The 12,417-nt window shown below is 34.5% G+C and overlaps 1 protein-coding gene across 1 annotated transcript; it reads left to right on the top strand.

Annotated features, from left to right (window-relative positions):
• Positions 1-6,685: 6,685 nt before the first annotated feature.
• Positions 6,686-10,665, top strand: LOC112275296 (putative aminotransferase TAT2). Its single transcript, XM_024505539.3, has 8 exons — positions 6,686-6,826; positions 7,051-7,685; positions 8,070-8,329; positions 8,492-8,831; positions 9,082-9,300; positions 9,494-9,709; positions 9,902-9,995; positions 10,145-10,665. The coding sequence occupies exons 2-8, from the start codon at positions 7,509-7,511 to the stop codon at positions 10,285-10,287; spliced, it is 1,449 nt and encodes a 482-aa protein (XP_024361307.1). The 5' UTR covers positions 6,686-6,826; positions 7,051-7,508; the 3' UTR covers positions 10,288-10,665.
• The last annotated feature ends 1,752 nt before the right edge of the window (positions 10,666-12,417 follow it).

Here is a 12,417-nt window from a genome sequence, read left to right as displayed (position 1 = left end):
AATTGAGTAGATTACGCAACTTCTATTATTGTATTTTTGAAGGTTGATAACCATCCATCTTTATACTAACTTTTAGTTTTATAATATTGATTTTTTTCCTTAAAGAGATTGAATTATCTTTCTTTGTGAAAATTTCATATGATATTAAACTTTTTTGACATTGACAAATTTTGCTTATAATAATATAATATATTATTCTATGCAATAAACATCTTTCTTTGTTAATTATGGTTATTATTTATAACTTGATGCTTTTTATTTTTTAAAAGTTCATAATCTTATAGTAGAAGATTTGATAAATTATTTATTTGAGTTGCATACAATAATGAATGCACAATTAAAAAAAACTCAAAATAACAAAAGATCTATGCAAATGCCTATTGCAAAGAGCAATCTCAATTCTACATTGGTGACAAGGTATGGTTACTTTGTCACAATACCAAGACTAGTTGCTCTTATAACAAGTTGGATTATTATAGGTTTAGACTATTTTCTATTTGTAAAGATTTCAATCCTATTACTTATCAATTATATTTACTGGAATCTATGAAGATCCATCTCATATTCCAAGTGTCTCTTTTTAAGCCAAACAACATGATAAATATCTTAGCAAGAAGTCAAATATCACCTCTTATAAAAGTGGATAATAATAAAGAGTTTGAAATAGAAGAAGTTTTAGACTCATGGTGGTATCAAAATAGGTAAGAATATCTTATTCATTGGTGTAGATATGATATTAGACAATGCACATAGAAGCTAGTAAAAAATCTTACTAATGCAATAGAAAGGGTTGATGTTTTTCATTGATGACATCTATTAATACCAAGATGTAAAATAACAAATCTTTACTATCAAAGATTTAAGATTCAAAGAAGATATCATTCTACTTTCTATTATTCTTTGTAATTTTTGTGTATTTGTGACGCTAACAAAATAGAGAATCAATAACTAGCAAATTCAACTCAAGAGCTATTATTTTTTGATTTATTAGATGAGATACTAAAATTATCACAAACTTCAAGATGACCTAATCAAAATGAAGATTTTTAAGAATAATATGTTCTTTCTCAAATAAATGGCAAAATACAATATGTTTGATATCACAACTTTAAAAGAAACTCTTGATGTTTGGTGATTTTATTAGAGGTAGAAATGACTCTTGACAATGTTTTAAATATTTTATTTAAAAGGAGTTATGAAGGTTGCAGTAACAATTAAATAATAAGGTGAATTTTATATCCTAGTATGAGAAACTATAAATAACTAAAGTGACCCATCAATGATCTTTAATGAGAACAATGATTAGAATATAAGACAAATACAATTTATAGCATCTTAGATTTCTTCAGCATATGATGATTGCTCCTCGTACAACTTGTCTTTAGAAGGAGGAATAATATCATAGATACAAATATTTATTTCAATAATTACCTATATGATTAGATAGAAGTAAGTAAAATTAGATTAATTTCATAATATATTTTAAAAGAGCTTTCTAGAAGCTTCATAGATGCAATTTTGATTTTATATGTATTTATAGTTGATTGATAGTTTAGAAACTTGATCAATAAATTAGCCATGTGTCATACATATTGATAGCTTGTGAAACAAGCTAACTATGTAGCATACATATAAAAAACTTACCTTGCAAGTTAAGACATATGTCTTTCAAAGTCAACATGTATTGAAAATCCTATAGAACATTATTATGTAGCTTTTAGTTAGATAGTATATATGGAGGCAAGAATAAAGCCTTCACTCTTATCAATGCTTTTCTAGTTTTTAGTCTTATTTCAAGACTTTTTAGTCTTCTTGTCTTTGGCAGTAACCATTCTAGTTGAATATACTACCCTCTTTGAGTGATTTCTTAGTCTTTTCAAGTGACACAAGAGTATATTAAGATTCTTTTTCTTTGAGATTCATATACTTGATGTAAGTAAAATTAGTTCATGTAGTCTCTGATCTATTGATGATATTTTTTCTTTTAGGTACTAATCATTGATAATATTGAAGGATCTCTTTTTTTTTTCACCTAAATAAATTTAAAGTCTTTTTATTATAGATCTAAATAAATCATTAAATTACAAATTTATCATAATATTATTATATTATTAAATCTTTAAATTATATTTTTAAAAAATTAAGCATTTTATTCAAGAAAAACTAAATTTTAAATCCTAAAGAAATTGATAGAATATATAGCTAATAATGTCTATATGATGTAGAATATATAGTGCATGATATAGAATAGATGATGTTTCAAGATATTGTGAACTATATACAATACAATAAATGCCAATGACAATATAATTTATATGCAATGGACTTAATTCAATTTTATTTAAGTTATAAAAATTCATAATCTTACTTTAATTTAAATTAGTATTTATCAAAAATAATTTATTAAAGAGGAGAACATAATTTTTATTAATTAATACTTAATAATATATTTTTTAGATTTTTTTGGAGGAATACAATTTTTCTTAATATATATGTAATTTTAATACTTATTGAAATAATACATATTTAAAAAAGAGTATAATTGGAAAAAAAATTTAGAATAAGACTACCTAAATATTATAGATGGTGATAAAATATTGATCTTGAAAAACAAAGAATGCATATATATGTATTAATAATTTATGCATGCATATATACATATTATTTTTTAATAATGGAATCATTTATGTTTCTTTAATTAATAAAAATTACTTTTATTCACTACAAAAAATTAAATAGCTAAGTTAAATGAGCTTCATGATAAATTATATTTATGGTAGTATTTTTGTATTCATTATTTTTAAGATAAATGATCTTGATCATATTTGGAAAAGTGCATGAAGAAATGACAACATACAATTGTCAATATTTCAATTTCAAAATCACCTAATTTCAAAATCACCCACTTCACAAGGTGGGTGATTTGGTAAAGTATGTTGTGATATTTCAAAATATCACAACATAATTTAAGCAAAAATTACCCAAAAAAGCCATGTTTGAAACTCCCTATCAAGAGTACATGAATATTATAAGATGGTGATGGAGTATTGGCCTCAAGAAACAAGGAATATATATATATATATATATATATATCATGATTATATGTCATATATTGAATATACTGATTTATGTCATGAATATTCATGAATATATATTCAATCTTGTACCTAAAATCCTGTAAGGAAGCATACTTGTATCTAAATGCTTGAATTATTATTAAAAAATGCTTAGTTTTCAGAACAACCCCACAAAAGCCTGATGGACATTTTAATGCCCATTGCATCATGTACAATCTGAGGAGATAGTTTCAAGGCCAAGGATTCTTAGGCACCATCCATGGAACTCATTTTGCCCCTCATCCTCCTGAAGCTTTCAATTTTCCTTGTAAAAACAGGAATGCTGTGGCCCCATCATTTTAGCTGTCAAATTCTGCCACAAAGTTGTGTGTTACACGGAAGCATCATCACCACCAAACAAGCAACCAAGCTGGTTCTGCTTTAGCCAAAGCCCCAATCCCCCCCCCCCCACTCACTCACTCAGCCAGGCCCCTGACTCTAATCTGAGGTGGCATGACAAGGGCTCCACATGGGACCCCAGGTGGACACCTAACTTCTCCACCTCAGCACCAGCGCCTTCCACATCAGCACTAGGATGACACCTACACTCACTACCATGTCATCATCCTGCCATGTCACCACATTCATTGCACAAGCTAAGCGGGGAAACCAGGCTCCATTGCCAGAAAAATCCTCCACCCTTGAAGGCAAGGGCAGCTTTGGCTCCACTTGAAAACACAAAATTCTTTTGCATGATGATAGGAGTATGAGTCAATATGGAATGAAATTTGAACCATTGTTCTCCCCCCCCCCCCTAAAAGCTGAAAGCTGCTCAATGTTTGAGATTGTAAAGTGTTGGCTTGTAAATGTATGAGATGGTGATATGTGGCCATTGGATTTTTTGTTCTTTTGTTTATTCTTTTTAATTCATTTCATAATGTGTTATTTTACTTGGATGGTGGGAGGACGGACAACAGATTGGCTTTAAGCTTTATCTTTTTTCTATTTCCATTTATTTGTTGAGCACCCTCTCAAACAATGGAGGGTATTATTCCATGTAAAAAGTCAAATGAAGAATAAAATCAAAATCAAAATCAAGTTGCTGATTCCTCAAGTTTATTTTTTTTATTTGTATTAATGTACATTAATACAAACAAAAAATGGTAATGTGAGTAATGTGAGTTTTCAACAAAAAAAGAAGAAGAAGAAGAAGAAGAAGATGATGATAAATACAATTCATCTGGAATAATTGTACCAGTGTACATTTTTGGTTTTGCTTCACAAAATAAATATTGTTTTAGATTTCAGCTTCAAATATTGTGTGCATGTGTGAACATAAATGTATATATCTATATATCTATATATATATATATATATATATATAGATATATGTTCACGCACATATTGATGGGTTATTTACTTGAGGTGTTGGTCATGCATTCCTCATTCACCTGGTGCCCCTGTGAAGACAGTGGCTCATGTGAATTCTACTGAGTGGCAAGTAGTTACAAAGGCTGGTTCCCTTCCTCTATCATTTATTTTCTTTTATCTTTTCATTACCTTGGTTCTCCATTCTAGTGATTTGTGTGTTGTTGGGCTATTGTAGAACCAGATAAGAAAGAAATGGAAGGATAGCATTTTGCCAGTGAGTTATTGCTTCCTTCATTGGTATTGTACATGAGGCAGATATTTGTTTACCTGTGCTAGATCTGGGGCCCAATTCCATGCAGAACTGGCTCTGCATGTGTTTGGGAACATCAACTACAGTCTCAACTTCACTGCATTCTAACACAACTCTCGTACAAAGCATTTCCACACTAACCTCACTTGCTGAAATTGGACTTCAGCCACAGCATCAGCCATGTTCCGCTTAGAATCCGGCACTACTACTTCCTCACACAGAAATTGCTTTAAACTGTATTAATGGTCCAAAGGAGTTTCGTTCAAAATTTTATTACCTGACTTTTTTCAAATGAACTTTAACTATTTTCCAACTTTATTACCAAAATGTAAAAAGTTTTTGGGTGATGGTGAGCAACCCTCCAAACTTAGTAACTTGATTAGACCATGAACTGATTAGACCATGAACTAATCAAGTTGATGAATTCTATTTTTCTTAGCACAACTGGTATATATTCTCAACTTTCACAATTTGAAGAGGGGGATAAATATATGAAAATTTTGAGACATTAACCCACCTTGAAAATTGAAAGAGAAATCAGAAAACTCATGCTTTCAAACATACACATTCCAATTCTGGTAAACTTGCTGAGGTCAAAGTATGACACTGCATTTTCAGTCATCTGAAAACACAACTCTTCTCCCCAAGAGCCAATTTTCAGTCCAAATTTACTTGCTAGAGTTTCAACACAACACTACTTTCAGTTGCAGTCCCTGTCCGCTGCTTTCACATCTTTTCATTATAACCACCCCATGAAAACTACTCAACCTAGACACTACTGTAGATTCTTACAATCTATCATTTTCTTACATAAATCCACCTTGAGTTTGAAACCCACATACTAGTCACAAGCTTCATATAGAATCTCTACCATGATGAGAACCAAAAGCCATTTAGTATCCAATCTCTGATGGGGACTTTGATCTGTCCATGCACAGAAACCAGACACAATTTTTGTACGCTGCCTCATACAATGCAAAATTTCTCGAAATTCAATACAAAATTCGATACAAAATTCTTCAATCTGTTGAGAACCGTCTATTCATAATAAAAAACTTTCAGAGCATCTTTTTGAATGCTTTGGAGTGACCACTGAAGGTGATTTACGGTGACAAATCAGTGTTGATTTAAGGTGCTTTGGAGTCTTCGCAGCAACACAACAAAAGGAAAGTGAGGGAGTCAGAGTTGACTCGTTAAGGGCTGTCGATGCATGGGGTGATGCGGCAGCCAAAGACTTTACCGCTTGGCAGACGTCAGGCTTGCATTCCACAAGCGATTAATCCAACCGAAATAACACCAGGAATTAATAAAAAAAGTCTACACCACACGCCCCCACATTCCTTTTTGTAAAAACTCTGAGGAAGTTACGCTTTCATATTCTAGTAAATCTAAAACTGTATAGATGTCATGGAATCTAGGATTGAGGAACCAAGAGGAACAAAAACTCTCTCAAAAAGCTGCCGCAGCTTTAGAACCGTGAAGGAGCTGTGGCTATGGCAGTAGCAGTAGGATATATATATATATAGCAGCAGCACCCTGTGCTCAAAGTCACATTCCCCATCAGGCCACGCAGCACTGTTGCAGTTTTCTGTCTGGCTGTGGGCTTATGATCGGCAACATTGATTCACAATCGAGGGATACTGTGGAAACGCTGCTGCATTCGGGGAATTGCGGGGGAAGTCATTGGGCTGTTGGGTCGAGCTGCTGCTGGGAAAGGGGAACCGCTTGAAGGGAAGATAGGTTGTTCATTGTTGCTTGCGTGGAGAGATTTTGAGGAGAGCTGGGCGTGTGGGTGGGCATGGCCTTTTTCTGTTCTCTGTGAGGTTTTACACCGCTTTCTGTTTCCCTGTGGAGGCGTGAGGAAAGGGCGGATAAGTTTCCTTTTCGTGGCTTGTGTAAGTTTTTCTGTCTGGTTGTGAGAGCTTCGGATGTGTGCGTGACGTTGGGGGGTGTGAGGTGTTGGTATTGTAGCCTCACTTAAGTGGGTAAGTCCACTTGGCTGACGGAAAGTGGCCAGTGTGGAGAAGTTTCGAAGGTCATCTGTTTCGGTTGCCGAACTTGACGTGAGCCTTGTTATCACGATTTCGTGGTGAGTATTGCGGGGGTTCTGTTTTTTTTTTCCCCTCCCGGAACTCAAGAATTAGGGGGCTGCGAGGTTTGTGAGCGCGTGTAAGGGAATCGGGGGTTGTATTGGAGGGTGTGGACACGATCGTTTTTGCTATGTCCCCGAGCTGCTGCTGTGAATACGTGAGACGGATCCGGGATTTGTTTTTTCAGAGCGCCTCATTTTCTCCGCTGTGGGTTTGTTGTCAGAGGTTCATGATCGCTGAGACGATTCGCAACAGAGTCGCGGACTGAAGTTGGGAATCCTTGATGGAGTTGGGAGTTGGAGATTGATATTTGATTGAAATTGGAAGGTATTGAGCTGTGGCGGGTCGAGCTTCTGTTCCCGAATTTGATTAGTATCGAAAATTTGGAAGTTTTAGTTTTTGTAATAGGAAACTGAAGGCCTTCGCGGGTACATTTGAATTGTTGCTAACTTTGGAGCCTGAGACGGAAGGGGGGTACGTCGCACCGCGGCGTCGTGAGTACCATCGTGCGAGTTCAGTTGTGGTCCTGCACAAAGCTGAATAGGTCGTGAGCACATTATACTGGAAACTGAATAGGGGGTTCATTGTGAGAGTTTTCGGAAGAGATAGAGGAGCTCCTGGAGTTCCTGGAAGAGTAGTACATTAATCCATTTTTCTTGCACGCTTCATCATCTTGTGAGTATGGTAACGTTCATCACGCATAACAGTATTCAAGAGAAGGATGTCCGTTTCGAGAATGGCTTTACACGGAAAGGGAGCTCAGTAGTAGTCGCGTCTACACCTGAGGTCAAGGCTTCTCAACCTCAAGTTGTCAATGGAGACCTCAAGGTGCTGCCAGCAACGGGTGTCCTGTCACAGGTATATCGCTTACCTCATTGTAATCGAAAATTATAATACCGAGGCTCGCGATGTGTTTCTGAAGAAGACATTTTCTTGTGCTACGCTTGAAGTTTTTAACGGCTAGGTTTCGTGCTTCTAGGCGCACGTGTTTAGTTAGCAGTTTATACATGCAGTAAGAGTTACTGCTAACTAACGACCTCAAACACGTGCATTTTTAATCCCTTGGATGTAAGGAACAGTGCTTATTACTGTTACTCTGATACAGTGGCGATTCGAGCGAAGTGATACTGGTCATCTTTCAGTCCTTGCTACATAAGTAATTGTACAATTTTAATATTTGAGCGCTGAAGCAGAGTAACGCAGCGACTAACGAGTACTGAGATTTGGGGCTCTGTTGTATAGGAAGCAAAGTCGGATGCGGAGTGGAATATCCGTGCGTCCCCTGCTGCCATAGCGAGCACCAATCCGATTCGTGAGCTGTTGGAGTCATTGTGTGTAGTTTCCTCGAGAAAGAAGGAGAAAATATCTTTAGCACAGGGAGACCCAACTGCCTTTGGCCACTTGAAAGTACCAGATGCCGCAGTGGAGGCTATGGTGGCTGCTACCAAGAGCTACATGTTCAACGGTTACACACACTCGGCGGGGTCCCACGAATGCCGAAAGTAAGGCGTTCTTCCGACTTTTCATATTTGTGGATCACGTATTGTTAAGATTTAAATACATTTCATCGTCATCGAAGTTTGTCGGATACAACAGTGAAAATGTGCACAGTGGAGGATTAGTTTCAGATATTTCATGACTCTTGTTGTGGTGATGAATTTCAGGGCTGTTGCTGATTATCATTCTTCATCGCTGCCTTTCAAGCTTACTGCTGAAGATATTGCCATCACAGTAGGATGTTCTCAAGCTATACAGTTATGTTTAGCTGCTTTATCCACAGAAGGGGCCAATATACTCATTCCTCGACCTGGATTCCCCATCTATGAAACCTTTTGCAAGTACTATGACGTAGAGTGCCGATTTTATGATCTTCTCCCAGAGCGGGATTGGGAAATTGACTTGGATCAAATTACGTCTCTTGCGGACCGCAATACAGTCGCTTGGATTGTTTGTAATCCAAGCAATCCATGTGGATCTGTGTACAGATATCCGCACTTACTTAAGGTTTGTTAACTTGAGAGATCTTTCACTCGCAGTGGGTCAGGGTAGTGAAGAAGAGTTTGACAATTGCAGATTTGTGTGGTTCTGAGTTGTTTTAGTGTGACTGGTGATCTGTCCACCTTGTCTGGCTCTGGTCGTTTGACGGTAAATATGGAGTAGTTGATGAATATTTTTCAGAAGTGAAAACAGGTTGGAGGTGATGAAGTACACTTTCCGGCTTGGCTGACAACTAGTGCTGCATCTTCTGTTGCAGATTGCCAACACCGCTGAGAAATTAAAGATACCATTAATATCTGATGAAATTTATGCAAATATGATTTTCGGCCCAACGGAGTTTACTCCGATGGCAGCCTTTTCTATGAAGGTACCAGTGCTGACAGTTGGAGGAATTTCGAAGAGATGGCTTGCTCCTGGATGGCGCCTTGGCTGGATCATCATTGCTGATCCCAAGGGGATCCTTGCTAGAGGAAAAGTAAGTGTGAGATATTTCAATCCTTGTTAATAAAAGCCAGTGTTTCTATCTATCATAACATTCAGTATGGTTTAAGTTTACTTTGAGGTGAGTAGTTGATGTCTTTTCGCTGAACTTGCAGTAAAGTTTAGATTTTTGACATTTTTGAGTCTTGTGAAAAATTCTGATTTTTCTACTTGCTTGGGGCTGCCAGGTAGTAGAAGCGCTTACAAGACTCATGCAGATGACTATTGGTACTTCAACACTCTCACAGGCTGCAGTATCTGGGATGCTGCTCAACACTCCTTCAAGCTTCTTTGAAGGTACAATAAAGTCATTGAAGGCTGGGGCCGAGTTGTGTTATGAACGAGTGCAATGTATCAAAGGCCTTCAATGCCCAACGAAACCACAAGGAGCTATGTACATTATGGTAAGCACTTTTCCTCGAATCATAGAATCAAATGCATTTAATATTATTTCTGAGGTTAAGTCTAGCAAATCTTTTGGTCGGTAGGCCTTCTTTTGTTCATTGTAACGTTGGCAACGGCAACATGACAGTCCATCTTCGTCCTGGCATTCTTTAGCCTTCATCATTTTAACTTTTTAGCTTTCTATTTTGCAGGTGAAAATTGACCCTTCTGTGTTTACGGACATAGCAAACGACGTGGAGTTTGCGTCCTTGCTGGTGGAAGAAGAGTCTGTCGTTGTGCTACCAGGTTAATGTCAACTCTCCTCTCAAGAATCGTTGAACACAGTTATCTACCGAAACGTTTTTTTTTTTTTTTTTTTTTTTTTGAAGGATAGATATTCCAAGTGTTAGATCTCACATAGTTTACACGCTGATGGATTCGTGGTGGATGCACAGGTTCTGCTTTTGGTTCACCCAACTGGTTGCGAATTGTATTCGCCACTCCATTACCTTTGCTTGAGGAGGCTTGGGATCGCATTGATATGTTCTGCTTGCGACACGCTACGGCCATTCCATACACTGGAACTGAGCTATATTGAGTGATCAGCTTCTTCACAGTAGAATTAAATCGTCATGTTCTTTATAATTTTATGTCTGAAGACCAGGTTGCAACTGTAATATTTCCCCGTGCAAGTATATATCTGGGGGAGGGTCTTTAAGCTCAGTAGTTGAAACGTTGGATTATTATTCGGGCACAACCTGATTTGGGTCTAAGCAGCACAAAATTGTCATATTTCTGGAGGAGTTAATGGAAAAGGAACACTTAACATATTAGCAGCGTTACGTTTCATTTCTGAGGGCTCTGAGTTATCAAATTATATTTCAATATAAGCCCATTAGTATTATTTGAATAAACTTTTGCCTTTGTAATGCATAAGTTTCTATAATAAACATCTTACGATAATGATATTAAGGTAGCAATTTTTTAACTGAAATGTATTATGAAGCTGTTGTGAGTACGAATTGAAACTCGTATATTTAAAATTATATTTTTGTTCTGATTTATGTCTTTTCAATTTGTTAAAAAACTTTGATTATTGTATAGTTTGGACATTATATTTTGAATGAAAACTTGAACATAACAAATGAAAACACACGGAATAATCATGGTTTGGTTTTATTTAATAATACATATATATACACACATACTACAGAACATCGATAAGACAGACTAAAAGTATAAATCATGTTACTCATCTTGAATTCATAGTTGATGAACTTTCCATTTCCAATGTCACTTGCACAATAAATAAATATTAGGACACATTTAAGTACACACAATTCTATCAATTAACCTTTGAATTTTTTATTTACTCAGATTGGTACGTAAGGTTAACTAAGCTGTACAAATTTTCCTTTTAGACAATAATGTATTTTAAAATAAAGTAGAAATAAGTTAGATTTATTGAAAACTCACATAAATTATTCGTTGATTAGAACTTTGATAAGAGCTTAATTGGGAATAGAATATTGCAGACAACAGGTGAGTCTCATGAAAATAAGTACACTAAAAATGAAAACATTATGTACCTTATTATATAATACAAAAGTGTCACAATTGTGTTATATGTATATAAATTTATTGTTGGTATATTAATGTATATACTCTTAAATGCATTGCTATAATCTTAGACCACTTTTAAGTAATAATGGGAGGGTTATACAATTATGAACTTGGTAATTTTTGATAACTAAACCTTTAAAATATTTTTTAAAAATTAAAGCAATAATTTAAAGAAATTCAATTAATAAATAATACTAATTAATTAATCACCAAGGAATACTTTTAGTTTGTAAGAAAAGAGGCCAAATATATATATGATTATTTATCTCCTGTCATCTTTTGAGCTCTAGATGTAATCATCTAAGTGGAATTTACAAGAATTTCATTGGATATTGTTACATTGGCCTATTTTATATCTTTATTTATTTTATTTTATTTTTGGAAATAAATCAAAAAATTTATGATATTCTTTATTTCCAAAAACAATTGTTGCAAATTTTGAGTCCACCTTTGGTAAAAGTAATAAAGAAAATTGCAAAAATGAAATTATTCAATAATAAACTATTTAAATGATGAGAAGATAAACAATTTGGATAGAATGGTGTGCATTAAATCACTACATCAACAACATCTAGCATCACAATTAGGTATGTAAAAATTCAAGCCAATTTAATAAAAATGATGAAACTTGGTTTAAAATTCTAATTTAAGACTAGTAAAAATGTGAAGACTGCTCAATATTGTGGTAAGTTAATATGCTGATTTAATTTGTAGTAAGTTAACAAACGTTGCGCAATATTGTATAAATAATTCAAATCTTAAAACTTAAGATATGATATCAAATAGTGATAATATTTCATTAAAAAACAATCATATTTAATCACATAAGGAACCATATGGCTTTATACTACTAGTTTTCTACCCCCAATTGTACTCCTCATTTTTAATATTTATATATGTATCAAAATAAAAAAAAAATGTATAATTTTGTGCTATTAAAATTTTATTTTATAATAATATTTAAATACCATATCTATTATTTTGTATTTAAAGTTGTATTAAGAAGAAGAAGAATGAAAATATGCTATTAAAGGATTCTCCATAAAATTGTGCAATTAAGACACAAGAAAACGTGTAATTTTTACTTGGCCTGTTTCAAAATTTA

This window comes from Physcomitrium patens, chromosome 22 (genome assembly GCF_059467195.1).
Source record: "Physcomitrium patens ecotype Gransden chromosome 22, ASM5946719v1, whole genome shotgun sequence".
In the NCBI taxonomy this organism is placed as follows: Eukaryota; Viridiplantae; Streptophyta; class Bryopsida; order Funariales; family Funariaceae; genus Physcomitrium; species Physcomitrium patens.
The sequence above is the reverse complement of the archived record's forward strand: the minus strand, read 5'-3'. Positions and strand labels throughout refer to the sequence as shown.

Bases quoted from the DNA above. Each gene is read 5' to 3' on its own strand.
- LOC112275296 (XM_024505539.3), top strand. From the start codon at position 7,509: ATGGTAACGTTCATCACGCATAACAGTATTCAAGAGAAGGATGTCCGT. The intron at 7,686-8,069 runs GTATATCGCTTA...TCTGTTGTATAG, and splicing joins CAACGGGTGTCCTGTCACAG to GAAGCAAAGTCGGATGCGGA. The intron at 9,996-10,144 runs GTTAATGTCAAC...GTGGATGCACAG, and splicing joins GTCTGTCGTTGTGCTACCAG to GTTCTGCTTTTGGTTCACCC.